This window comes from Eimeria maxima, genomic scaffold, assembly GCF_000499605.1.
Source record: "Eimeria maxima Weybridge genomic scaffold, Emw_scaff434, whole genome shotgun sequence".
Taxonomy (NCBI): Eukaryota; Apicomplexa; class Conoidasida; order Eucoccidiorida; family Eimeriidae; genus Eimeria; species Eimeria maxima.
In genome coordinates this window covers 1-27,731 of record NW_013566501.1, presented here as the reverse complement: position 1 = coordinate 27,731, position 27,731 = coordinate 1, and the positions used below count along the sequence as shown (strand labels likewise).

Below are 27,731 nucleotides of genomic sequence, written 5' to 3'. Positions count from 1 at the left end.
TATATATATATATATATATATATACAATACATGCAAAAAGTTATTACAGTACATACACCTTCCTACATCTGCTGCATCTCCACGTAAGTATTGATAAAATATACATTAATTACACACCTAGGAGTATACTAATAATAATAGTAACATTATTTTATAATTATAAATATAATGGTCATCATTAACAGTAAAGAAACAATAAAAGCAGCAGCAAGCAAAGCGTCTCGTTGCATACCTGAGGGCACCGCCAGTTGTAGAGGTAGTATCGTAAAAAGCCATCACCAACACCAAATTTGAGTTCCTGAGAAGAAAAGAAAATAAAAAAAAGGATATTTAAGATACCCTCATTATGAAGAGAGAAGCAGCATGTTCGATCTCTAGGTAATCAAGAAGAAGAAACAGTACTTCAATCTATCGAAAGTATTGTTATTGTTGTATATTATGTACTAAACGTCTAAAAGGCATTTTTTATGGGCAACTGCCTCTTGAATTATTGTGTTCAACGGCGTGTTTGTTTTCCTTTTCTCTGGTTGACTACACTTCATGGTCTCCTCATGTTTAACTGCATAAACCAGTAATTACTGTTTAATTTTTAGACATTTTTAACTTGCACCTATGTCGCCTTACCTCCACGAAAGTTTTGTTTTCCATTACATCCAGAGCGTTGAACACGTCGAAGTCTCTGCGAGGCAAAACCACCAAAAAGTACAAAAAAAAATATACAAAAAGATAAAGTAATCGACAGAAGAATACACAAAATAATGATGTACTTCATGCAATATTGCATCAACAAAACAGCAGAACGGTTAAGAAGCCTATCCCTTTGCTTTTGTCGTTTTCTCTTTGTTTTGTTGTTTGTGCGTACTTTTGCTTGGCAAGGCAAAGAGCATCTTGAATTAGTTCCTTCAAAGGAACGGACGTCGCCACGTTGTAAAAGGAGTAAGCCGCCTGCAGAAGAGGAGAATAGACGAGCAATACAACTTATATTTCCTTCTCTGTGAGCTTTGCCCTTTCTAATGTTTCTGTTAAGGCACATCGTTGCTGTGAATCGTCTCATTTGTATTTACTGAGCTCGCAGCTTTACGTATTTTTCCCTTATTTATATTAGGGCATAACTCTGAGGAACGCACTTTGACTTCTTTGTGCTTTTGGTTTCCGATGACAGAAGATGGCAGTTCATAAAATGAAATTAAATCTGTTACTTTTCCTGAAGAAGGATAAACAGACAACGGCGGAAACAAACAAGCTAGCTGGGTAATGTAATATATAGCCACAGTTTCAAAACACTGCGCTGACAGACAGATAAGCCCAAGAAAGTGTGTGTATAATATTTCGGTACACAGACACAAGTTTCCAGCAATATAAACAGAAAGTAGACAACAAACCGCAGTCAAAGGCGTTCGATCGAAGACGCACAAGAACAAACTATGGAACAATGAAAGGCATATACGAGACCAGCACAGCACGAGCGCAATGATACGCAAAACCCTAACGAGCAGCAGCTATCGTACCTTCCTGTTCTCGAACGTACACATGTACAACTCCGTCCTTTGGCATTAGCCAGTGCTGCACTTCTTCTATTGTGAAATCTGGGTACAGCTTAAACTGTCTGAAGGAAGCACAGAGAAAGTCAAGACGACTTATTCTTTAAACAGAGCAATAAGAATATGTTCGGGAAAGGGGAATCAATTTAAAGCATACACTTCATATAATAATAAAATTAGGATTTCGTTGCCGTAGTAAAGCTAAGATATATACATAGTTATGTGTTGATCAACACGACAGAGCATACGAACAGCTAGGGACGAGAGATTAACAGCAAGAAAAGAGCAAGAAACTGAGAATGTAAAGGAATTTAAAACGTCCAAATACCTACTGGAGATAGTTCATCAGTAGTTTGCGAACCTGGCGAACATCCGACTGCCTCATCGGCCTGAGACCAGGGGTAGCAGGTTGTTCTCTCACCTGCAGATACGCCCAAGTTGCACCCATTTAGGTTGTAATGCTCCTACGATGAAATGCCTAATGCCTGATAGCCTAACTGTTGAACAACACTGAAGTGTGACTCTTAGGTCGTTTCTGCAGAGCAAACAACCGCTCTAGCAACTAGCAGCCCGGGGTTCTGTGCTGAGATGTAAGCAAGACAGAAGGCCTTTGTGCTCCAGCCTACAGTGAGGCCGTAGGATCTAACTTTTGTGCTTTATGGCTTAGGGTTTGTAGAGAGGGCATCAGCTTGCCTTGTAGAGCTTAATGCTGCGGCTAATGGTCATTCTTTGTCCTAGACCGCTAAAACCGACTTCAACTAACTTCTTGGGATTCAAAGAACGGTGCCAATACCGACACTCCGCTACTGGGGTTGGAAGTACAACGCCTGCAGCCAGCAAACCCCAAACCTTAAACCATTGCATTTGACGGCAGCTGTGGGAACAGCCGAAGTGGAAGTAGACGAGCGATAAACCCTAAACCCAACTAACTAAATATGCCCAACAGCGTCCAACAGTACGGGCATGCCAACCAGCGCTAGGGGAGGAGGGATAAGGGGGTCAAAGCAGAGGAAATGAACAGAAAACACAAAGTCCATAGTGGGAGAGCATATGAACATGCAAGGCAGCAGCAACAACGCAGGCATGCAAATTAGGGGCAAATACAAACAAAGACCCAGAAACTAGCAAGCTACCTGCTGTGTAGACCGCCTGCCAAATGCCCTTTAAATTCACCCGCCGTGTAATTTCTTTTATTAACACCTGGGAATGCACATCGCACGAATCTTGAAGCCCTACGCTGCTCAGCTTACACCTCAGGAATCACTTTAAGGAAAAAGCCAATGCTACAAGCATATTACATCATATGGAAGGAAATGAAAAACAGGCAAACTGGAAATGTCAACAGGATTCGCCCAGACCCTCAGCACTGGGTAGGCTCCACTCAACAGTATGAAGAAAATGTAGCAACAAGACAAGAGAGATAGGATTGCGCTGCAGATCATCTGTCTCCCCACCGGAGCGAGACGCTTGCTTCGAAGTTTCTTGTGTACGCAGAGAAAATTGACTTCTGCAACTCTGATTCTTTTAGAGTTGCACATGAGAGTTGTGGGGATGGCGGAGATGAATCCTACGAGCTGCACAGCACATCAGCACAGCATGGAGGGGTGACGTCACTCATAAACAAAAAAGCGGGAGGTAAAAACGAAAGAAGGGCAGGTGCATCTCATCACACACACAGATATCTTAATTTTTACTTTGATTTCTTGGCTATCTGCATCGTCTCCTACTTCCTCGGTGCATTCAGGTGCATTAATTCCATAGAGAATGGAAGTGTATAGAAAAACGTTAAACACAAATACGGAAACAAATAAACGCATGCAAAGCAGCAACATCTCACCTTTTGAGATGCCTCAACGCGAACCCCAATAATCCATTCTTTGAAGAAATTCGGAGGATTCAGAGCCCAAACCAAAAAGTCCTTTCCGTAGTTAAAACGAAACAAATTGTCGTCGTCTTCTACGTAGTGAAGCGCGAGCAAGTTGTACAGCTAAAAATGAACAAGAGCCACAGACCCCACAAAGTCTACAACCTAAAACAGCAGCCAATCATCATATGTACAGTCCATCAACGGCCTTGCGCCGAACCCCAGACTCTAGACCCTTAACCCATGCACACGTATTTTCACAAAGTTTCTAGACCCTAATCCCTAGTTTCAGGCTTCTCTTCTTAGCTTCGACACCAAATGCCTAACTGATAGCAATGCAACGTCGCTATCCTTCGCCAAACGACTAAAAATCCTAACTCCTGGTGTTGCACCCACCTCATCCAGCACTTGCGGGTCCTCCACAGAGCATTCGGACCAAACAAATCCATTAGGCAAATTGTACGGTTCCTGCAGAAGCAGCAACAACAGAATCGATAGCATACACTGCGGCGACTACTGTGAGCGGTAAATGACTTGCTGGTACTCAGAACGAATACAGGAAATGAACAATTACAGCAGCGAGCACAGGGGAGATCGAGGGAGACAACCAAATTCAAAGGTAACCAGAAAGGGACAGATTTATAGACACGCGAAATAAACAAACAAACATATGTATGTATATCAATACCAAAAATAAAAAACACAAATAGAGCTCATTGTACACGGCAAACGGCGAACAACGAGCAAAGAAGGATGCATGCTAACAGCGGAAAACAAACAACAATCAAGTGCAGATGTAGGCGAACATAAAACCGAAACGCAAACAAAATAGAAGAAATCACCTTCTTGACATCTTCCACCGTCTTCGTTGCATCGATTGGGCCTTCATCCTGAGACACACATGAGCATAAATTCGCCTCTGCTGCTCCTAAAGGTATCGAGGGCGAAAGGACAGGAGGAGGAATTGAAAGAAGACAAGAGGCTGACCCTACGCGGGCCCATATAGAAATACAAAACGAAAACAGAAGAATGGCGATAGTGGTAGGCAGGAGAAGCAGAAAAGCCGCAGCAGCATACAAGAGACAATTCCACGTAACAAAGAACGAACTGCAGTAGCAACAGCGGGAGCAGCCGTGTCACCTGTGTAGTGAGTGACTTCTGCTCTGATGCCTTGACAACGGGCTGCGTGTCCCAGAACAAATGGGGGCTGTTCAGCGGAGAACGCGAAAGAGACAAACCTGACTCGATAGACACGCACAAAAAACAGAGAAAAACGGACTTCTACATCTATGCCGTTATCTCCTCCATCTTTCTACCTAGGGTATTTGCTTTTCCGTTCTCATACAAATGCCAACCTGACACTTAAAAGACTGAAGCATCAAACATGCAACGACCAACGCCACACGCATGCTATATCAAGCAGTTTCTGTTTGTTTCTCACCCCTTATTGCCTGCACCAAGGAAGCCGCGGAAGCCATAGAGTTAGCCTTTATCTGTTGCCCTTTGGCCGCCGTCTCTGCTACTGCTGCTGCAGCTTCTGCTGCTTCTGGTTTGCTGTTTCGCTCTGCATTGTCTGGTACAGAAGCGGAACTCGCAGTTGCAGGGGTTTCCTCTCCCCTTGACTTCGGCTGCTGCCGCGCCTCCTCCTCCTTGGAGCAGCAGTCCTTTGGCATTTCAGGGTTAAATGCGTCTGAGGGTTGAGGTAGGTGGGTTGGGGGCTCAGTAATGTTAGGGGCTCAAGTAGAGTACTCGGCAGGCTCACGCCGAAGAGAGACGCAAGCGCTATTGAAACGTTGTAAAGATCGTAATAATGATTATTAAACAAACGTTTAAATGGTGAGATGAACTCTGCGTGGAGCTTCCAGTGGCTGATGAGATGGCGACACCGAGCAGACGACCGGTACTACAGCTGGGGGCCGCAGTGGAGTTAGCTGACTGCGTTCTTGAGTTTCAGGTGTAGGCAGGCGCTTGTATTCGTTAACATAGAATATAATTGTAATATAAAGGCAAGTTCTGAACTAATCAAACATAAACCCTCTCCTAGACATCGCCCTCCAGCACGCATCCTTGGGCTGCAGCCGCAGGGGCTGGCTGCGGCTCGGCTGTGCTTACCCAAGAAGTAATGTTCAACAAAACAACATTGTTGTCTTCTGTTTTTTGCAGAAGGGGAATCAAAATTCATAGCATTGTGCTTTTAAGGGAAATTGCCTAGCTGTGAACTTATCGCGTGCCTGAGAGGCAAGGAGTTGCAGTGATTGTTTCGCTGGCCTTGGTAGTTATTTGGCAGAAGTCGAAGTTTCTTATTTTGATGCCCTTATCGTGAAATATAGAGTCATAAGTAGGCCCCTTCATGTTTGTTTGTTGAAACTGCTGTTCTAAAGCGTATGCTGCAAGCGGGCCCGTCCCGCACACTTGCGGATACATAAGCGGTTGCAAGAGAAGCACGCTCTGTGAGGAGTTGGTACGAGTACCAGTAATAAGTTTCTTCTTGTCTTTTGGTCGTTGCGAGCTGCCATGCACTCGACGGTGCCTGCGGTTTCGCTAAGGGGGATGGGGTGTGTCGCATGCAGTGTGTCGCCGGGAGTTTACTTTTTGTGGGTAGCATTGCCTGCAGACGAATAGCAAACCACCTCTGTTTGGCCATGTGTGTGACCATCACTTGCGTATGGTTATGGCTGCGCTTTTTGCGTACTTGACCCTACCACAATGCCTGGTGGCTTGGCACTTTGCTGAAGTGCCACCGTACTTCAATCATCCCTTTTCAGCCATTTTCCCCCCCCCCCTACCCCGCCCACCAAACACACACAGCCTTTCCCCGTTTTCGAGTATTTGGTCTTATCAACTGCGTTTCTCTTCGAACTGAGCCACATACTCAAGTTGATTTTTCGCGATCTAGTGGTCGAGAGGCTGGCCCCGCTCCGCGGGGTGGAGAGCGAGAAAACCGGGCCGGCCGAGTTTGTTCAGTGCTTTGCTGTTACCTGCTGCTATTTATTTCTTCATGCGACACTTTTGGGTTTAATGGTCCTTCCGGGTGATGATTCCTTTTTCATTTGGGAGACGGAGCTTGGGGGATCGTCAAGCCGAATGTGTGCTGCCTTGGCTCATTACACAGGGGGATGGCTTACGCTGAGCATCTAGCGGCCTGTCCCGTGAAAAGAACACAATATAATGTAACCTTAGTTATACACCAGACCACTTAGGCAAGGTATAGGGCAAGCTGTCTCTGAGTGCCAAGCAGCATATCAAGGCATTTGGACTGACTGCATTGCCGAAGCATGGGGAGGTCAGCTACGGGTAGTATATTTTCTTCTTCAATTCTTTCGGTTACAAGGGGACTGACACTTGTTAGACGGTTTTAGCCTTGCAGAGGGGCACTTCAAAATATACCAGGTTTGCTAGCCCTGCCCGACATCCACTGCGACGTGGAACTGCTGCCACAAGCTACATCGCGGCGGTGCAGCATACTTGTCTGTTCATTGGCACCACCTCTGCTGTTGCATTTCGCGGATGGCAGACAGAACGCGAGTTTCGGCGAAACTGGGTGTGCGATGAAATATTAATCCCGAAATAGGTCGTACCACGATGGTTTGGGACATTTTGCTCACTGGTCACTTCATGTCGGTACAATTCCAGGCATGGTGTGGATGTGACAAATTGGCGTGCTCACATGCGCATCTACAATGAGTTCTATCTTCCGGAAAGCAGTAAGCAACCTGTTTGTGGCAGCTGCTGTGTAATTGTAATGCAATACATTCTATCTCTTTGTCTAATTTGTCGCGTGGACTTCAGATGACCACGAAGTCAGGAGTGGGGGCATTAGGCCTTACTGGGTCTTACTAAATACACGTTAAGCAAGAAAAGCTTAACCACTGTCTACAGTGTTTGTACGTACGGGCAAGTATCCTGGTTTGTGCCTGGTTGGAAGCTTTCTTGGTGTCTTCAGCTTAAGCACAGTGCACTGGCTGGTCGCCACTTTTCTGCTGTTCCAGGCAAATTAGAATGCCAAGAAATTTGGGGAGGAGGTCAGTTACATTCAATAAACGGTAATATTGAATAGTTTCGCTCCATTTTAGGTCAAAATACTTCTCCGACTAGACTCAGGATGATCATTACGCAACTCCTGCTGCAAGCCAGCATATTCAAGTTACTTTTCAATGTGGTAACGCTGCAGATAATTGCCAAATAATTATTTGGACCCTAATAACCGGCATGAACACGGCCGGAAATACATGCACTAATAGGACGAACAGCGCCACAAAAAACACGCAAAAACGGGTACACAAAATTTACAGAGGTTGCATTGCGCATTACACTTTCCCATTCGTAGTAAAACGTTGCCAACTAATTTTTTTCATTAATTTCTTTATTGGATTCTCCTTATGCGTAAGAGTTAACGCCGAGCAGCGAGCAGCAAATGCCCATCGTAAATAAAGCTTTGCAGGTCATTTGTGTGTCAGTATACTGTAGAGGAAGAAGTAGACGGAACCGGATAAAGCACGGTTAAATAGCATGCTTCTTTTCATATAAACATTCTGAATCGATTATTACTTACTAAAGGAGAATTATATTGGAACCTAAAGCTCCCCCTCAAACAAGCCTCTTCTTTGGGGTTGCTGTTGTTTGGGCTGGGGGGTCTGATTTCTGCAGACAGCACTGACGTGTCCCGTCAGAATCATTTCCTCGACTTTTTCCACGAATAGTGAAACTTCTACATTAAAAGTGTGCCCTATTGTTGTCTCGGATTGTGGCATGAGGGGGTGTGCTACTCGCAGCTGGGTACCACCAAATAACCCCTGCAGCCCCGAGAGGACCGACTACATCTTCTTTGAACAACCGCTCCATCCTAATTGTTTCCAGCACAAATATCTCAGCGGGTGATGACTGTGATGAGTACTCAGCCTGGGCTAAGTGTAGAGCATCAGCCCTAGACTCTTTCTAACACTTGACAGTCCAAGACAACATCGTGATAACAGTAGAAGCACTCCCTTCCCCCCGGAAACTGCCCTTCACTACGGTGTACGAATGCGTACGTTCATTGTAATTTTGGCTTTACCTACTTCAGTCTTCTTTGCGCCGGCACCGTAGGGGAGGCGGGTTACCAAGTCTCTGCTTCTATTTGTGGCCGACGGCTCACGGCTTAGATTTTCGACCAATGAGCTCTACAGTGCAGGAGACCCGGCAAGCCCCAGAACAACAACTTCAAGATGTGGTAGGAGCAGCGGAAGGCCCTTCCCGTGAAGCACATTGCATGTAAAAGCTGTTCGTCCATCCTCTTTTCAGCTGTATCGGCCCAGGTGCTTGCACAGTTCAAGAACGCACAGTTTAAACCATAAACGCTTCTTACTCTTCGCACATGTTGATCGCAGGGGGAAGACCTTCAGACAGGGCCTCTCAAGCTCGAACACTTGCTAGCCAAGGGGCTGACTAGGAAGGACTTGGACTTGCTAAAAGAAGGTAAACCCTCGCAAGAAACATTAGAGAGGAATAACAGCAAACGCTAGGATAGCCTTGAACAAAGGCCTTAACAGCTGCAGAAAATTTCGGCAAATGCTGCATCGACAACCTTAGACCCTAGCTAGCTTTCGCAGGAAGGGCAACTGGCCACGATTTGCTGCTGATTTGCATCTGCGTCTGCATGGATCTAGCTCGCATTCACAATTTTCTTACTTTTATTATTTGCATGTAATGACCAACATGCCCATGACTTCATTTGCCTGCACTAGCCCAAATACCCATATGCAGGATTGCTGTGGAATGCCAGGCAGTAGCGGGAAATGTCTGTTGCTTCTTTTTTTAGGGGGTTTGCACACCGTAGAATGCGTGGCCTTCGCTCCACTGAAGACGCTGCTGGCGATAAAAGGGATTAGCGAACAGAAGGCAGCCAAGCTGAAGCAAGCCAGCAAAGAGTTGTGCAGCTTGGGTTTCTGCTCGGCGCAAGAATACCTTGAGGCACGAGCAAACCTAATTAAATTTACAACAGGAAGTGTACAGCTCGATGCGCTCCTTAAGGGGGGCATCGAGACAGGCAATTTGACAGAACTCTTCGGAGAATTTAGAACTGGCAAAACCCAACTATGCCATACGCTTGCGGTAAGGAATCATTTGCACGCCCTCCAATGTAGATATAAAAACACACCAATACACACACAAAGGCTTGCGTGACCGTGCAAGTACGTGCAGTGTTGCGTGTTATCTTCACGGCTATACTGAGAGAATGTGCACACGTATGTGTATTATGTACACACATGTACTGTGACGTCTATTCACCTTTGTGCAGCTGTACGCATGTACTTACATAATTTTTTGCATAGACGGGTACCGATGGGCTTGTGCTTAAATATATTTGCTAGATTGTAAAGTTGCACCTTCGTACCTGAAAGTACTGGCAACGATGGACGGAATGCACTGACCCACTCTGGGCTTCTACAAGGCCTTGTACCCGGCATCCTCATCACTTGTCGTTGTTACCTGATTTAGCGGTGTTTGCAGTGGTGACATTGTGTTCATATGCCCGATGGTGGCTAATCTGTACACTGCATGAAGCAGATATGCTTCCCTTCGTCCATGTTTGCCCTTTCAACTGGAGATGCACATACAGCATACAGCGTGCTTTCTGCCTATCGATGTTGGCGGATTTGGGGCTGTGCATACACTATTGTGTTCGGGGACCGCAGTTCATGCGTGCAGGTGTCCTGTCAGTTGCCAGTTGAGCAAAGCGGGGGTGAAGGAAAGTGTTTGTGGATTGACACAGAAGGCACTTTCAGACCCGAACGCATCGTCTCAATCGCTAAGAGATTCGGCTTAGATCCGGGCGACTGTCTGGACAACATAGCCTACGCCAGAGCCTACAACTGTGGTGAGTAGACTCAAAGGAGTAACCGTGCTGTGCTTGCTAATTGCTTCACCAGCTTCAAACTACACACGTTCCTTCATAACGGCATGTTTGTTGTTTAACTAAGCTGCAGTAATTGTAATCTGCAAAAGATGGGCAGCCTGCCGATGTGGAAAAAGGAACGTGCTTATCTTTTGCGCTTTGAAATCACTGCAGCATGGTTAAGAATATGGTAATACAACGACTAGTGAAGTCCATGCTGCTACGGTTTCTGTAATATGCAAACACCCTAAAGTCGATATACAGACTTTGTCTTACTTTACGGTGTAGCTTGGGTAAAACTGAAGCGAGCAGCAACTATGCGGGTCCATGCATGTGTGGGATTGGTCGGTTGTGTGTTGATTTCTTCACCTACACTTTCTTGCTTGATCCTTTCGTGATCACGTTTCCCTTCCCTCTCGTTAGTTCGGTAGCTCCAGTGGGTGTTTTCCTTGTCTTGGATTTGTTTGGGCGCTCATGAGGCCGCTCGTTTGGTTTTGCATGGACGCGGAGCTGCATTTTGTTTGGGGACGAAGCGGCAATAGCATGGGTGCTAAATGCTTCCACCCTATTCACTCTTTTGCATGTATCGTCTTTGTCGTTGGACGTGTGCTGCAGATCACCAGCTGGAGTTGTTGACACAAGCAGGAGCGATGATGGCGGAGTCTCGCTTTGCGTTGTTGATTGTTGACAGTGCCACAGGTCTATACCGCTCCGAGTTCGCCGGACGAGGGGAGCTGGCGAGCAGGCAAATGCATCTATGCCGTTTCTTGCGTTGCTTGCAGCGCATTGCAGATACTTACGGAGTAGCGGTTGTTGTAAGCAACCAGGTTGTCGCCAAGGTGGACAACGGCCCTTCCCTCTTTAACAGCAACGAGAAACTTCCAATAGGGGGTAATATAATGGCGCATGCAAGCCAGACGAGGCTCTATCTGCGCAAAGGAAAGGGGGAAAGCCGCATTTGCAAAATCTATGATAGCCCCAGCCTCCCTGAAGGTGAAGCTGTCTTTGCTATCGGTGAGGGAGGCATTGGGGACTATGAAGACAGCTGAAATGCTGTTAACTGATGAGTTGTTTGCTCCTGCTCAACACGGGCAACCTACATCAAGGCAGCTGCCGCTTAGCACTTCTGCCGTTTTCCAGTCCAGTAGCAGTAATCCTCTATCGCCTATTCCGGCAGTTGTCTAGCCAATAAATTTGAAGTCGAAAGCAATTCGAATTATGTATGCATGAGAAGCGGAAGCCAAAGCAGATACAAGACGCACAGGAACTGTAGCATGACCTGCGCGGAGGTGGCTCGAGTATGACTGATTACGCGCCGATTATTCGGTGTCTACCACTGTCACATGCTAGTGCATGCAGATAAAATGGGTTTGGATTTGCTTGCCAGTGGACTGAACCTGCAGAACTAGTTCCACGAACGTACACAGCAACGTCTGTGGTCGCTGCAACTCATTTCTTTGGGCCGTTGTGCCCAGGAGGTCAGGAGACTCGTACGAGCATGCCTTTACGACCTCTAACCTCAAGTACTTTGCTCCATTGCAACTCACGACAGTTCCTTTATCTGATCTAGCGCTCCTTGAGAGCATGCAGTAGCATAGGGGATTGGCCAAACATACAACTGCCACTAGCGCTCACTGCATGTGTATAATCCTTAGCCTCCACATGAATCGAAACTAATACAAAATTCAGAAAGCACTACGAAGCAAATTCAATAACATCATACAACGCCTTTCTCGTGGCCTTATTCACTACAGCGCGCACCGTATCTCGGAATGGGCATCGATGAAGATGATATACACGTGAGGGTCAACGATCGAACGGGAATCAAAAATGTAATAAGATGCTCATTAGATTTCCGGATAGGCAGAAATGCCAAAATTCCAACACAGTCTACCTAAGTGCGAAATATGGGAGTGTCAGTGCGTTCATCTGCTGCAGGGCTGGGATGGCAAGTGGGCGGAAGGAAGCGACTATTCGAAGACCCTTATTCGCTTAATCCTCTTGTTCTCACCCCATTTATTTGAATGTGTTTGAAAAACACCTTCTTATTTGCATATAGCGAAGGGGGAGCAACAAAAGTCTTCATTGCAGCTCGATGACCCCGCATGCAAAACGGCTGTATAGGATCATCGGGTTCAACAAATCCTTCTCAATTCATTTGAACGGATTATGAAGATACATTCTCTAAAGTGACTTATTCCCGCTGGGTTCTGTAGCTTCAGCTCCGGCCTGGTGTTGGCGGCCAACTCAAACCCTGCCGCTGCTGGTGTCTGGCAGGCGTACTTTTGTCTAACGCATTAACTCTTCGATCTTTTCTTCAGTTTGCCACAAGAAGCAAACTCTCCTGCTTGCCAAGGAACGACTCAAGATGGTCGTCGCGATCAAAGGAATTGTCGTGCAGTGGTGAGTGCCACTTTAACGTGGGTCCTCCGAGTTAGTACGGGGTTGACACATCCAAACAACTACTTCTGCACACCGGGTTTGATTCGGACCCATCTGCTTCGTGAAAGGGAATACCTAAAACTCCTCAGCCTGATGCTTTCTTAATACTCCTTGACACCTATGCTTCTTGCCTGATTGCGAGACGCCAACCCCTCATACCCTGCGCACTTGTGGCTTCAACTTCAAGGAGTGGGTTCCACTAGGCCTACAAAGAATCCGCTTATCGGAGTACGCTTGCATGGGAATATCGACGGAAATATTTTGGTTTGTTCAATTGGCTGTTTTGTTTCAGCGACCCGCCAACCATGGAAATTTTGCTGCAGCTGAACGAAAGCCGGGGCTTCGTGATTGAGATCCTTAGCGGGGAATTCGTCTTGTGCTCAGAAAGTGTCTGCAGTTTCCTTGAGGTACCCCTCGCACTAGGCCTCAAGCACTTAACATTGGGCCATCAGTAAGATGCAGTGCGGGTAACTCGTGGTGGTTGTCAACTTAATTGACATTTAAGTGACCATGTTTAACTTTTGCATGTACGTACATATGCAGTTGTCCACTTCTCCGTGTATCCTGCGACATTTCCATGACATTACGCATGTTTATGTGTATGCATGGGGGCGTAAGCATGTACATGCGGATTGAGGTATGACATTGGGACCGGCAATGCCGAATTTTTGCTTCTGCTTGTGTAGTGTCTACGGTAGCGCAGTTGCCTTGCATTTCTTGTTTTGTTGCCGCCACCCGCAGTTTTTGCCCCAGTTCGTTTAGACTGTACGGGCCGTTGTGAGAAATACTTTCCGTTGTTTGTATTTTGCTTTTCCGTCTACGCTGCTCATAGTTGGTGCTTGTTTTAACGAGCATCATTTTCAGAGCCCTCTGCATAGCATTCTTCAACCTGTATGTGCATGCATGCTGGAGTATATACCTCTGTGTGCATGTTATTCAGAGTTGGGTGTACAGCAATGTTCCACTTGTACATGCAGTGTATTTGTACTTTTATTTACAGGAGGAGGTAACACGTCGGCTGGAGTTGGCTGAACGTCCACTTGGGGATGTGCAAAAAGAAAAGAGAGCAGGAGAAGAGGAATGAGGAGTTTATCTGCGTATGGACGTTAGGGACTTTAGGAATCGCTGTGCTTTGCTGTATTCTGGGTAGTCTTTTGTGTGCTTTGATGTATTCTGGGTCGTCTTTTTGTGCAAGTTGAACAGTTTCAACCACGATGCAACTTAAACAGTAAAGTTGTTCTACTTTCTATAAATGCAGGCCGCTGCTGGCTTTCCGTTTCGCTTCAAAACCGAAATCCCCTCACAGTTATTTTTGACTGTGAACTCGCCAATTTTTTACTTAAAAGTGGAAGAATTGTAGTAGTGAGCAGAGGCAGTTACATTGAACATGTGGAAACGAGTTAACGAGATTGACGAGTTAGAGAGGGGAATAACATCAGAGGAAAGCAACTGGCCAGTGTAGGGAATACCGGAGAAAGAAAACCTGTGTTTTTTTAAACGGAAAACAGTGTTGCACGGAGTGGGGTTCGAACCCACGCGATCTTCCGATCAGGGGAACTTAAGTCCACCCCCTTAACCACTCGGGCATCCGTGCTGGAGTAGGGGCACTTAACGTTTGTCTTAAGGGGATGTGTTTGAATTGCTTTTAGGAATAGTGGAACATGCTAAAAAGTCCTTAAAAGGAAACGTGCTGAAAATAAGGTTTTGCTCTATCTAGTCAACAGGAAGTAGTTTCCCTTTGCAACGAAGGCATAGTGAGGGGAGCCAGCACGGATGCCCGAGTGGTTAAGGGGGTGGACTTAAGTTCCCCTGATCGGAAGATCGCGTGGGTTCGAACCCCACTCCGTGCAGCTATGTGTTGTTACATTCTTGCTCATTTAATTCAATACACTGTTTTAATGCCCAGGAATTCATCTATTCTTGTTGTTAATGCGAAGGAATCCTGCTTGGGATCTTCAGGAACCGAAGGTGCTAGGTACATTGACCCCCACGCGGCCGGATATATCGGACGGCACCCTCCACAAAAAGGAACCATGACGAACAAAAATTTCTCTCTAATCTAGTACATTATTCCGTTGATTATTGAAAAAATTTGGGAGGGTTTCATCCTATGTATGTTTAAGGGGAACATCATGTCTCGATTTCTGTCATCGATGCCATCTAGGTCACATGTATTATTTTTCCTTAATTACTATCCTCCACCTGTAGAAGTGCATCAGCCGATTTAAAATGACAAATATAAGCCAAATATTAGCCATGAAAACAAAGGAATGTGCTAGGAACGCCTGAGCTGCTCGACGGGCTCGTCTGGGAGGATGAGGTCAGAAGGGCAATTTTGGTTTTGAAAGGTATCCTATAAACGTTGCCAGGGAATTAACCTGAGCACTACATAAAACCACTGTTCAGGTCTACGGTCAAAACGATCAGATAATACACGGCGTGCTTACTAGCCATTTCATGATCGGTCTTGTGTGTGCCCGCCTGGACTACAGTCTAGCACAACCCCTTCGGCCCCATGTGTTGCACCCCACATCTAGTTCTAAACGAAAAGCGTTGTTAACTTCTCAAGTTTACCGATATTGCCTCTCCGGTTTGTCACTGTACCGTGCTACAAATTCTTGAAATGGCTATTCACTAACACTACGCACTTGACAAGCACCGCTTCCTGTTTATCTCACGTTCTAAACAACAAAAGAGTTGATGAGGTTCCAAATGCCTCGCCTCCTGTTAGCAGCAATCTTCAACAGACGCTGACGCTCCTGCTGCTAGTCGCAGTGGAAATGGAAGCGGCAGCAGGTGAAACCGCACCCGTGCTGGCTTAGCTCTGTACTGCGAGTTTGATAAGGTGTTCCATGAAGACTTTAAGACTAACATCATCTGTGTTGATGAAGGCTTCCCCTCCCTCCGTAAGGCCGAGGGGCTGCGCTGCTCCCGAATTGACGTACGACGTTGACGGGTTGACTTTCGCCAAAAGAAAGCGCGCTTGCGAGCCACCGCTGTTACACTGGACATACTTTGGCGCGGGGAAACGGTCCCCCAGCACGACACTAGCATCATCCACAGGTGCCTGCATACACAAAGGCACATGCTTACGGGCTAGAATTGGTGCCCAGAAAGCCACAAGCCATCAACAGACGCAAGAGGAACAACAACTTCCGGCGACTTCCGCTTCACGCGGTTGTGCTTTGCGCGTAGCAGGCAGGAGGGCCTAGGATTCAGGATTTGGAATGTACCTGCAACAGCTGCCTTAAATTTTCATATTCTGGCAAGTTATGATACCCTTGTTCTCTCCACTGATGAATTAGCTCGCCGTGCCAAACAACGACGTGGAAAAATGAGTCCAGCAACAATATAACATCCGGCTGCAACACAAATCCCAAGCCGCAAAGCAAAAGCCCTGGGGAATTCGGTAGTCTCACTGGGTAAAATGAATCACATAAAGAGTCATACACCTCGACATGCGAACCCTAAACAGTATGTCTTGATGACAAAAAGCGTTGGCAATGCACAAACGCTAAGGGCTTTGAATACGTCGACTCCAAAGGGTGATGCTTCAAACGACAATAATAGAGTAACACAGAATAGCCAATTTAGTGCAACTGAAAATATGACTGCCTTCCTACAGCAGGAAATCGTGTAAATGATACGAACCAGCAAAGTGCACAGAGAAACGGAAAAAAGAACGTTTGCGTGGGTCAAACCGGAAGATTTGCGTGGTATAATGAAGGGAAGGAACCAGAAAAGGGGGAAAAACAACATAGGTGGGAGAGAAAGCCGGGAATAAGCAAAGTTCATACCTTGAGTGCCTGGGCATCCAGCAGCACAGGCTGGGGGGGGCCTTGCTGGTTGAGTGAATACGAAAGCAACGCCGGTTGAATCATCACCAATGCATTCATAACGCTTGCTCTCAATAGCACAGACCTAACGAAACCACAGCACACCACACGTGCATTACAATCTACCTGATAAATGCTGTAACAAGTCGAACCAGATATACTGTTACTAAGACAGCCTTCCCTATATAGCTCTGCCTGCACTCCAGCAAGCAGGTGTCCATCGCAACCCGCGCAGCGCTATTGTTCTCGGCGGCAAATATCAGCGAGCGAACAAATAATGCAAACACGGGAGGCCGACGTAAGAAAGTACCTGTAGTACGCAGTTTCGTCGGGGCTTGCGTTGAAAGTTTGCAAGAAATGACTGCGCCTGAGATGGTACATGAACTGTGGGTATATGGCGAACTCCGTGGAAAGATGGAAGGAGTTGGGGTCATCTTTTTGATAGTCTGCATTTGTTTGCAGTTACACAGACCGAGCAAACATGCAAGAAAACGTGTGAGAACAAGCGCAAATGCAACAGTGCTGAAATAAAATAAATCACAGAACCGTCCATACAAAGTACACTGCTCATACGCTTAAAACAACGGAACCGAAGAAGTAAACAGCCTCATAAAAGCCAGACGAGTCACGGAAGGCTTCAGTAAGACAAAAGGGAACGAGACTCCGGAGAAGGCGTACCTCACGAGGAAAGACAGAAAGTAGACGAGAAGTACAGCGAATGCAGCATAGAGGAACAGAACAGGCGAAGCGAATAAAGTACACTCAAAGAAAACAATCACACTCACAACCTCTTCCGAACTGCCTCTTCACAGAACAGCGAAATAAATGAAGCATAGCAAGACGGTGCAAAGCAACAAACGCCACCAATAAAATTGCCGAAACGCGCCTTACCTGCAAAACGCGAAACCAGTCGAATAAGCTTCCTGTCTAGCCATCTCAGGACATCGAGAGAATCTTCTGTCTCCGTTTTGAATACTGCAAGACGCGCCATGAGCACTGCTGCCGCTTCCTGGTCAAATCCTGGGAGCCAAGCACACTGCAGCAGAAAAGATATTCCTCAAACTGCTGAAAGCACGTAGACTGAGTCCAGGTAGTTTTTGCACTGAATGCACTTTTATCCGGCCGGTTGCAAACAAAACAACACCCAGCGGAAACTGAAAAATATATAGACGGCAGACACTAAAGCCAAATACATTCTTAAGAATTACCATAGCTGATAGCCGACAGGGAGAGAGATATCCTCGCCACACGTTAAGTGTACATTCGTCATTCAAACGCATCTGGCCTATACATTACCCCCACGATTTTTCCTGGTTAATACTTGCTTCATACACAATTCTGCCCTAGCTGTGCTACCCTGTAATGCCCATATAAGGCATTCAATCTAGTAAAAATTGTTAAAATCGAGCGGTTCCGTCAAGACCACCGTCCACTAGCTTATGACCTTATATGGCTAATTATTTGCACGTTCAAGACTTATCAAACACTCCTATACTCTCTATTCGTAATTGCGATTAATTTAACCAAATAGAGTCAAACAAGGGATGAACTAATATCCAATTCAATCACTCATAGGAACCCAACTATCTACAGAGTGAATCAAGTAGGCACACAGCTGGAATCAACACACGAGGCCCCAGAACTGCTCCCAAACTAAAACGTGGCTCGTTCTGCGTCTAGTTTGAAGAAAAATAACAAACCTGGAGCTATGTCCAGCGGGCTTTGATCTGCAAATCTGTAGGAGAGCGTCGTAACTCGCAGCCGGCGTCTGCCGCTAGGATGTAGGTATGATGTTTGAAATTGCAGGAAAGATTGTTTTCCTGCATAAAAAGTGACAGGAAAAACAAACAGCCACATATCAAACGTCACTAATCTTTGATGAATGAAGGGGTAGCACTAGGGAAGCAGACAATAGAAGGTATGGGTGACAACCTAGCTTGTAGGCCATCTGAAAGTCAAAGAGGCTACTGCCAAGAGAATTCGAAAAAAGACTGAAGAACAGGCAGCAACAATGAATGAACTCACAAGCAGGCTGACCATGCACCAATAACTATGGGCTGCATTGATGCATGCTCAGATACAAGATTTGCTAAACTATTGCACGAATCACCTGGGGGCAAATTTGAAACATGTTGGTTTGTGACTTCGAAGTAAAATGCAATTGTTGTTTCCTTGTCCATTGCTGCCGCCTGCCATTCACAAGATGCGCCTTCACCGACGGTCAAGTCCGAAACTTGGGCCCCCTTCTTTCCCGTGCCTGCAAACGAGCGACCAAACAAATTACTGGGAAGTGAATGTACAAATCGAGAAAGTTGAAGCACATGAAAGACACTACACATTCAGCTGACGCGGGTGAACTAGCTCACGCGCTATATGAACAAATGCAATTTAGGCGTACAACGCAATATAACAAATTAGAGGGAGGGGAGATAATAGTGAATCGCATATGAGCAATCAGAATGCGCCAACAACAAATTCAAGAATTTTACGATCCGAAACGATATCTCAGCAGGTTCAACACAAGCACTGACAAGGAAAAAAAGGCGAGGTCTAATGCTATGCCCATTTTTTCAGCAGACGAACACAGCCGTGGGAAATTCGCCGAGACGATGGAGATCCTCCAACAGCATGAAGGGCAAAAAGACGGACATAGATTCAGTGAAGCCAGGTCAAACAAAGAACAAGTCTACAGAGTAATTCAGGAACTACAGAGGAGAAAATGTTAAATGATTGAACACCAGTAAATGGCATAGCCTACTTGTGCAAGGGCCGATAGCGCCACAGACTTTGAACTCTTTGCTGCACAAAACTTCCATCTTTGCGTTGAAGCCCATCTTCAAGAACCCTAAAAGCAGACCGCAAATCATAAAGCCCAACCCATAAAATCTAAGACCTGATGCTGACGGCGGGCAAAGTGGAATCTGATAACAGGGAATTGCAACACATGCGGACGGCCAGCGATGCCAGAATGGAAAGAAGGTAGAGCAGCACTAAAAAGACCAGTAATTTGATGGTGTGAACCACATGAAGTCAGCAGTATTGGAAGCACGGAAATCAAGCAGAAAAAAGCACAATCCCTCGGGATTTACAAGCTGCCCATGACCACGAAGGATAACTAATTGTCAGCTTACCCGTGGAATCGGTCTCCAAAAACTTTTTGAGGCTGTCTTTATAAACGTTGAGAGAGAATGAATCACTCATAACGACGCAACCTCCGGATTTTTCCGGCATTACTTTCATCTCGTACAGACCCACCTACTCGCAGCCAATGGCAACCACAAACGAACAAATAAGCGAATAATCAAATGGTGCTGTGACACGCCCATCTCTTCAGCAAACCGACACATGAAAATGGACTCGTTCATCCACTGGACTACCTATTCGCTCATCTACTCGGGACTAGAGAACAAACAAACAAGTCACCTCTTCTCCAGCACTCAACGCAAGAACGACTGCCTCCAGACACACGAAAAATTAGTGGGGTACTGTTCGCTTCCGCGGCGTCCATTGGTCAAGGGGTAGGAAAACAGATCAATGCATGCAGAAGCGTGCAGACAGGATGTGCGGAGAAGAACACTGAGCAGCCTGCCCTTGCCTACTGCACCCAACGCCAATGCAAACAGGGAAGAGCATGAGGACAGACATGGCGGCCCAAGAGATACGCCTGAAAAGTGGCAAAAAGCTCGAGTGACACCCTCACCTGGTCCAGTGAACAAGCAAAGATATCGACAGCGCAGCCGGCCCGAACAGCTCTGTTCGCTAGAGATGTGTAGAACTTGAGTGCCTTCTGCACAAAGCGTGCATTTTGGTTATCCTTCTGCAAGTCCAAGTGGTGACGGATGGACTCTGCCAAGGGTAGGTCCACGATCTGCAAAAACAGCCAAACTGGCTCGTCTTTCAGAAATCTCGCACGCTACTCAGGCTCGAAAACTACTGTCTTCGCCCCGCAACAAAATTAGACACGACATTCATACAGACACCTAAAGCAGGAAGAACCCTACAAAAGAAAAGACTGGCCACGAAATGAGCAAATAAACAAATGGGACTGGTGTTACACAGAAGCAGACTCAAGAGATAAACAAATGCACCTGAATACAACAACACACCAAGAACAACTCACCAAGAACGCCAGCAAGAGCCAAACTAGCACGCATACGTACGAACGGGACACACACCGGAAGACCAATGAAAATCACTCATCAACACAGGCAGTAGGCTAATGATAACGCAAGCGGGCGAATTTCATCCGCACTGTTTGCTGAAAAGCTCCAAAGCACATACTAGCAGGAAGCAAAGGAGAGAACAAAAAAGCACAAACCGATGACGACACCAGAGAAGTCTGGAGGCAGCCAACGAGAACAAGCAAAATGAAAACACAAATTAAACACGCTGTGGGAAAATTACAACACAGCAACAACCCCCAGCTTGGCTATCCTTGTGGCGGCAAATATGACAAACAAACACTGAAACACACACACGCATTACATGAGCCAACAAACAACACAACCACCACGCAAACGCCTAGGCAGAAAAACGAAGAAGCAAACCAAAGACGAAACACACGATCAAGATCGGTAGGCAGCAAGCAATGTAACGGGATAAAGGGTGCTGCGAACAGCGCTATTCCAAGCCAAGGATACCTGTCCAGGCCCCGTTGTACACACTCCCCCAGTGAACAAGAGGATGCGGCACGGTAGCTGAAGCCAACAACTTTCCACCAACGCAACCGCAACGGACAACGCCAAGCCCGTGCACCGCTTTGGCCTGTTTGCAAAGAGACACAAACGACGTAAAAGCAGGTGCACTACCCAGAAGCACCTCTGGCACCGAACAAACAAACGACCACCAATTCACACCCAACAAAACCGATCTAATGTCAAAATCAAGCAGAACAACCAAAGCACGCTGCTAAACCAAATGAATCCCTCGGCACAACTAACTGTGCAAATCCGTGCTGCGGATGATTGGACGCTTCAAATCCAGCTGCAACAAAAAAATATTGCAGGCGCCGTCCTAATAATCTGAACCCTTCTATAACTTTACTATTCGAAACGTACCGAGAGTCTGCAGGAACCGGCCAATAGTCCTTGGAAAGATTCTCGAGAATAAAGGAAACCTTCGCTTCACATTCTCCTACAGGCTGAATAAATCGCGCTGCTGCTGCTGGTACCAGCGGATGACGCGTCGTCGTCCCCCCAGAGCGCGGAGCAGCAAAAGAAGAGCCTGGCGAAAGGCCCAGCTGCTGCTGAATCTGCACAGTAGCATACAGCAGCAGAGCAAAAACACCATAAAGTGGCAACAACATTAAGACATAATCCCGAGAAATAAACTTTTGACGGGAAACCGAATTGTGAGCCACTCTGTAGCTAACCAAACGGGCGAATGCACACCGATCCGGAGGGGAAACCATCCACACACGAAAAAACAAATTATATTACAACTGGAAGCAGCTGATAACTTCAGTGTGTTAAACGTCATTTGGCTGGATTCCATCGGCTCTTTAAGTAGTTTGTCTAGCCGCGAACTTGTATACCACAGCGTGGTCGCTGCAGCTGCAGGGCCAGAAGCAGCAGCAGTAAACTACTGCAGCGGCAACAACAGCAGCAGCGGCAAAATATCACAGTGCCAGTTAAAGGGGCAGCACTCTAACAGGAACTGCGGCAGCGGTATGAAAAGTTACAAGCATCAGGGCAGCAGTCGCAGCAGCCAGCAACAGAAGCATCCGACATACGCTAGCTGAAGAGAGTTCCCTTGATCCGTGGAAAACATGCACTTTGTTGTACTCGCTAGGATCCGCAATTTCATGGAGCATGCACATAGCACCAAAAGAAATCAAACAAATCATTGCGTCTGAAGGCATCAAAGCCAACGCCTGCAAGCACACCATCGCACACCAGTAACAAAGCAACATGATAAACGGTAAGACTATTCAATGATAAAAGAAGTATGATGGAACACTCCAGCTAGTCTTTCAAAAGTGCAAATAACGAGAAACAGCGGACATTACAGAAATAAGGAATATCGCGCCTGCTGCAGCAGGAACAGTTGCTGTCGCTGCAGCACTAACATGTGCTACTGCTGCAGCAATGGCAGCTGCCGCCGATACGGTTTACTGTACGCCATGCGGTAAGCCATAAAGTACATACAGTGCAAACCACGCACAAAAGACAATCTGTAGAACAACGCAGTAGTAACGAACGACCACAATCGATGCAAGAACGGCTAAGCAAATGCATGTAACGCAGCAATTATCCCATAAACAGTAAACAACGCATGCAGTGGTAACGACCACCATCGGTGTAAGGATGGCTAAGCAAATGCATGCAAAGCAACAATATTTCCAAATTCAACAAAATGACTACAGAGCTCACCAAACGGCACAGGACAAACTCAGTAGACCTTCAAATGTGCAATTGGTCGAATATATATACGCCAATTAAGAGCCAAAAACATGTATATGCAGATACGAATACCCACATGCGAGCAACAGCACAACAGCAGCAAGAACAGTAGCACCTCCTTATGACGTGCGGCGGCAACGGCAGCAACAAACCTGTAGCAAGGAATCCTTGAGTTGTTCGACTTCTTCTTCTATAATACAGGTGTCAAGCACTAACACAAAAAGGGGTGGCGGCAGAAGCTGTGTACCTGCTGCTGTTGCTGTTGCTGCTGCTGCTGCTGCGCTGCTGGGTAGAGACAAACTTGGTGGCAATATATATTCTATTGTTGGGTACAAAAGTTCCGCAGGTAAGTTCTGCAAAATGCAACACAACAAATCTCCATTTTCCGGCTCATTTCAAATCCTACGAAAGTGCAATGCAGCGCCAACGAATGCACGTGGAAGAAATACACGGAAGAAGTCAAACAGACGAAGATGGCAAATGAGCCAAAGGAGTACATGGACCAATTCGGCTTGAAGGTGAATTCCAGACCTCCGTGAAAAAGATCAGAATACAGCATACACGACACACTAATATGTCCAAGTGTAACAGCCAATATGAGTCAAACATGGAAGCAACCTATGACTGTGCACAGCGCCCACAAAAGACTATGCAACAGGCCGGCACAATGGAAGCATAGAGATCCACGGAAGACTAATATGGATGCGCAGATAACAATATTGAAGATAGTCAAGGCATAAGGAGCGCGACCATTTGAAGAAATTAAAACCACAGCAATACGAGCAATACACAAAGGAAACAGCTTTAGCATAGGCAAACAGCTCAATGGCAACACAAGACGAACCTGCTCCGATATATGGGCGGCGTAATGACTAGGGAAAGAATTCCTCTGGAGTGAGAAGGGGCACGTCCAGCTCTTGTTTCTACAGATGCAACAGCAGGAGCACCGAACGGGATGCAGCAGCAACAGGAAAAACAACTGCATCACCAACTAGAAATTGTAACACCCCAGCTCACAAGCATCAGTGGCAACGCGGTAACCAGCAGAACAAACCGGAGTAAGACACAAAAGAAGCACAGGCAACAGAAAGTAACAGCTAGAAGAGAAGGGCGGGATAAGTAACAACATAGCAAGGGGCCGCAGAATCAGTGGGACAAGCGACAGCAGAAGAGTACAATCAGCAGCATCACAAGCACGGGTTACACAACCCGCAGAGGCAGTATCTACTGCATCAAGCGTTACCTGAAATCAACTGCACAGAACGGGTTTAGGACGCATCCACTGGCCCTGCACCTGACGGGTTCATACTCGACCAGCTGCAGATGTGTACAATCTCTTAGCGGGGTGTACATGCACCCCAAAGGCAGTTCAATTTGCTGTGCCTCAGCACGCGTCGGTGGCCAAATGTTCCACGAAAAACGGCAGCCTGTTGCTGCCTCGTGCTCGTGAACGTCCATCGTGCTCAGCTGTAAACCACAAGCCCCAAGCCCTGAATGCCTATGCCCAAAACGCCAACACCCAAGGGAGGTGAACAAGCGGCTAAGGACTGCTTCTGGCTGCTTACACACTGCAGCAAACGGACAAGCAGTGCCCTTGCCGCCCTGGCACAAGGCTATTCAAAAACAGCCAGATCCAGTCGTTACTTCTTTCTGCGGCTGCTCCTGGAGCGGTTGTTGCCACCGTGGTTGCTCCCGCGGTAGCTGTTGCTGCTGGTGATACGGTGTCTAGTGCTCTTTACTGTTGAGCGACAAAGGAGCCGAGCGGTGGTCGTATTACCCATACGCCTAGAATATATGTAACGAGAACGCAGCAGCCCCCGTGCCAGCTGGAGGCGCGCGGGAGAGGGGGGGGGTGATCAGCACTGCCTAGAAGGCGCCTGGAAAGTGGCAGTGTTGTTGTCTTCCGAAAGATTTATATGTATTTCAACTTAAATATACAAATTGTATCAGCCGGGGTGGAAATTGGCTGGGGCTTCGGCGAGACGAGAAGGGGCGCAGTGCACGCGCACTACAATAGGGTTCATGTGCTAACCTTAGATGTCTAGTTCCACGAAAGGGAACAATTAAAATATAAGTATGCTTATGTTGGAACACTTTGGATAGAAAATATGTCAAATAAGTTAGGAGTGCTCGTCCGCCTACACGAGGCCCAGGGCTGACCGTGAGGCTGACGCAGCGGTCCTTGCTCTGACCCTCTGCGGGGGGGAGTCAGTCAGTTCTATTATTCTGGGTTTTTCCGTAATAATATGGACTCAAATATGTTTTGGAAATTAATATTTTATTAAATGGAACGTCTGTTAATTGTGAATGGAGAATAGATTACAGTTGTGGAGTGTGCACCTAGTTAGGCATACTGAGGAGACATACGTAGTAACAGGGAAGCTCAGCTGTTCACTACATTTGGGGGCCGTCACGGGAAGTACTCTTCTCATTCCTTGCCTTTCTTTACCTAATTAATTAGCATGCAAGAACCCAGGAACCTATTGAAAGTGTACACGGAGCGGAAGTAGAGATGCCTTTACAAAGTCGTGTGGTGTTTGGTGTAACAAACTTCACAAAGGCAAGGATGTCTACCCATCGTGAACCAACTCGAGTCAACCAAACAAGTTTAACATAAAGACAGTACCTGCAGAGGACAGGCAAAACAGAAGTCAGCACAGACGGCATGAGCTGCGTCAAGCGAAGCGGATAGTGGAGAAGGTAACGCAGGGGAGAGTCCGTTAGTAGAGAGTACGAGGGTTGAGGGAGCCGACATAAGTTATGATCATGAGTGAACAGAGGTTACATGCGCAATAACTGCATGATCTAATGCATTCCAGTCTCCCCTGGATGGGGAAAGAGGCTGAAGCGTGAGAGCGGATCAGCACACGAAGAGGCTGCTGATTATGAGGCCCCCTCGCAGACGGCAGGAACGCAGCCTGAGGTAGAGTCAGCTAGGGAATAGATGTCAGCGACTCGGCAAGTAGAAAAAATGATAAGTGGGAGCATGTCCGCAAAGGAAGGGGATTCAAGCCCTGAGGAGGCCCCACAGAAGACAGGCGGGCACGCTGATGTAGATACCACTAGGGACGAAGAGGAAGGGACGCAGCAGTCGGAACACGAGGTCTGCAAAAGGGACGCAGAGGGAGCGGAAGAGCCCGCTTACCCGATTGATGAGGGTGTACTGACTCCATGGTGGCGAGAGGCTGGTGAGACACGAGAACCTGATAGGTGCGGAGTGTTGCGCAGTGTGGGCACTACCGCAGTTTTGTTGAGAGCCAATGTGAGGCGCTTTTTTATACGAAGTCCTTTAAAAGTTTTGTTAGTTAGGAAAAAGTTGATCGTTTACAACTGAAGGCGCGCCGCCCTTCAGAAGATTGTATGCTTATCGAGGTCACTGGCGAGCGGATGCACAATGATCGGGTCGTCATGAGACCGACAACGTGGGGTGGGCGAGACGGTTCCACGGGAGAATTCTTGAAGGGGCCTGCGCCTGTGTTGTGTGCTAAGTCCTGTTGCGTCGACCGCTCAAAGAGTGGAATTGTATCTTCAGTAAGATAAGTTGCGGACCCATGCGAATTAGACATGGAGTAAGCTAACGGTAGCTCTGTCATATGCATAAACGAAAAAGGTGGGCCTCACTAAGGGACTGCACCAGAGAACCCCAGCAGAGCAGGCGTACGTCCAAGAGGAGGTATGCTGACGGAACAGACCACGGCCATCCTACTTCCGCCACAACAGCGGTACCAGGCCCACGAGAGGGTAGGGGCGAAGGCATCGATTGACTTTATAGTTTTGCAGGGTAAAGCAAATATACAGGGAATATACAGTACTGGCCTCTCCGGACTCTGGAAATACAGTGGGGGTACGTCGCACGGATGAGCAGCAAGGGGGACTGTGCTACACATGGATTGGATCTTGCCACCCCCCAGTCCGCCAGACCAGTATCCAGGCTCAAAGTAGCACAACTTCAAAGGGAGAAGCGGAGAAGTCACCGAGGACCGAGGCACAACACGGACATTTTCAATTGGAAGTCTGGATGGCAGAGGCGTTGTGGGTCTCTACGGAGTTCCGGAATGCCCGAGGCCTTCCCGACGCACTCTCGGGAGGGATGGGTGCTAGAGAGCTTCACCCGTTTTGAGTTATTATGTTATTTACACAGTTAATAGCTTAGCACAGGGTCACACAGACGCTCGCGCAGTTGTATGATACCACACTATAGGAATGCCCACTATGTTAGCCGTGCATAAATAAATACAGGCACCGGGTTAGGGAAAGTAGTCATTATGTCTACTAATAATAGCCCCTAGAAGGGAGACACTTATAGCGGGAGGCCTGGAGTAAAAGGAAATGCACTATCGTAAAGGGTATGGCAGGTGAAATGAAGGACAAAATGTAGCACGGCACGACAATGACCCCACACATGTTGAAGGCTCGAGTAGCACACTGCAAGACACAACCCCTTAACTTTGGAAAAACGCAGAAAATAAAGCAGGACAAAATAAAAAAATCATGTTAAATTAGCAATATTGGGTCTATGTATATACACACTATGCGCCAGGAGATTAGTAATAATTGGAGCGAGGATGTTAATAGATGGGTCGATAGCTAGACACTCTAAAGAGGGATCACACCTAAAATATAATCAACAACAAAAACACTGTGTATAAACAGCTCACCTGCGGCAGAATGTGCATGCAAATGTGGGAGGAGTCAGCGAACATGCAGCAAAAATATCAACAACCCTGTGGCACCGGGGCCATATATATATATATATATATATATATATATTAT

The 27,731-nt window shown here is 46.8% G+C and overlaps 4 protein-coding genes across 4 annotated transcripts; 2 read left to right on the top strand and 2 right to left on the bottom strand.

The window, feature by feature from the left end:
- Positions 1 to 232: 232 nt before the first annotated feature.
- On the bottom strand, positions 233 to 5,078 carry EMWEY_00032930 (glycylpeptide N-tetradecanoyltransferase, putative; the record flags this gene model as incomplete). Its single annotated transcript, XM_013481816.1, has 12 exons — positions 233 to 298; positions 625 to 679; positions 863 to 945; positions 1,128 to 1,204; positions 1,509 to 1,606; positions 1,963 to 2,076; positions 2,792 to 2,824; positions 2,996 to 3,108; positions 3,379 to 3,528; positions 3,733 to 3,873; positions 4,248 to 4,393; positions 4,847 to 5,078. Coding segments are annotated over 12 exons (1,308 nt in total), but the record flags the coding sequence as incomplete, so codon positions are not given.
- Positions 5,079 to 7,507: 2,429 nt separating this feature from the next.
- On the top strand, positions 7,508 to 11,328 carry EMWEY_00032920 (DNA repair protein, putative; the record flags this gene model as incomplete). The annotated part of the gene is made up of 7 exons (XM_013481815.1): positions 7,508 to 7,564; positions 8,053 to 8,181; positions 8,468 to 8,614; positions 8,772 to 8,859; positions 9,203 to 9,495; positions 10,093 to 10,261; positions 10,895 to 11,328. 7 exons carry the CDS (start codon positions 7,508 to 7,510, stop codon positions 11,326 to 11,328), a joined length of 1,317 nt encoding a protein of 438 aa, XP_013337269.1.
- Positions 11,329 to 15,539: 4,211 nt separating this feature from the next.
- Positions 15,540 to 24,416, bottom strand: EMWEY_00032910 (protein transport protein Sec23, putative; the record flags this gene model as incomplete). The annotated part of the gene is made up of 18 exons (XM_013481814.1): positions 15,540 to 15,788; positions 15,955 to 16,083; positions 16,519 to 16,642; positions 16,868 to 17,003; positions 17,449 to 17,577; positions 18,258 to 18,377; positions 18,668 to 18,814; positions 19,316 to 19,402; positions 19,689 to 19,812; positions 20,258 to 20,425; positions 20,810 to 20,896; positions 21,032 to 21,078; positions 21,198 to 21,427; positions 21,615 to 21,808; positions 22,289 to 22,429; positions 23,111 to 23,311; positions 23,803 to 23,881; positions 24,202 to 24,416. The coding sequence occupies 18 exons, from the start codon at positions 24,414 to 24,416 to the stop codon at positions 15,540 to 15,542; spliced, it is 2,607 nt and encodes an 868-aa protein (XP_013337268.1).
- A 1,486-nt stretch (positions 24,417 to 25,902) lies between these two features.
- EMWEY_00032900 (hypothetical protein, conserved) lies at positions 25,903 to 27,078 on the top strand (the record flags this gene model as incomplete). The annotated part of the gene is made up of 2 exons (XM_013481813.1): positions 25,903 to 26,168; positions 26,757 to 27,078. The coding sequence occupies 2 exons, from the start codon at positions 25,903 to 25,905 to the stop codon at positions 27,076 to 27,078; spliced, it is 588 nt and encodes a 195-aa protein (XP_013337267.1).
- Between the last annotated feature and the right edge of the window lie 653 nt (positions 27,079 to 27,731).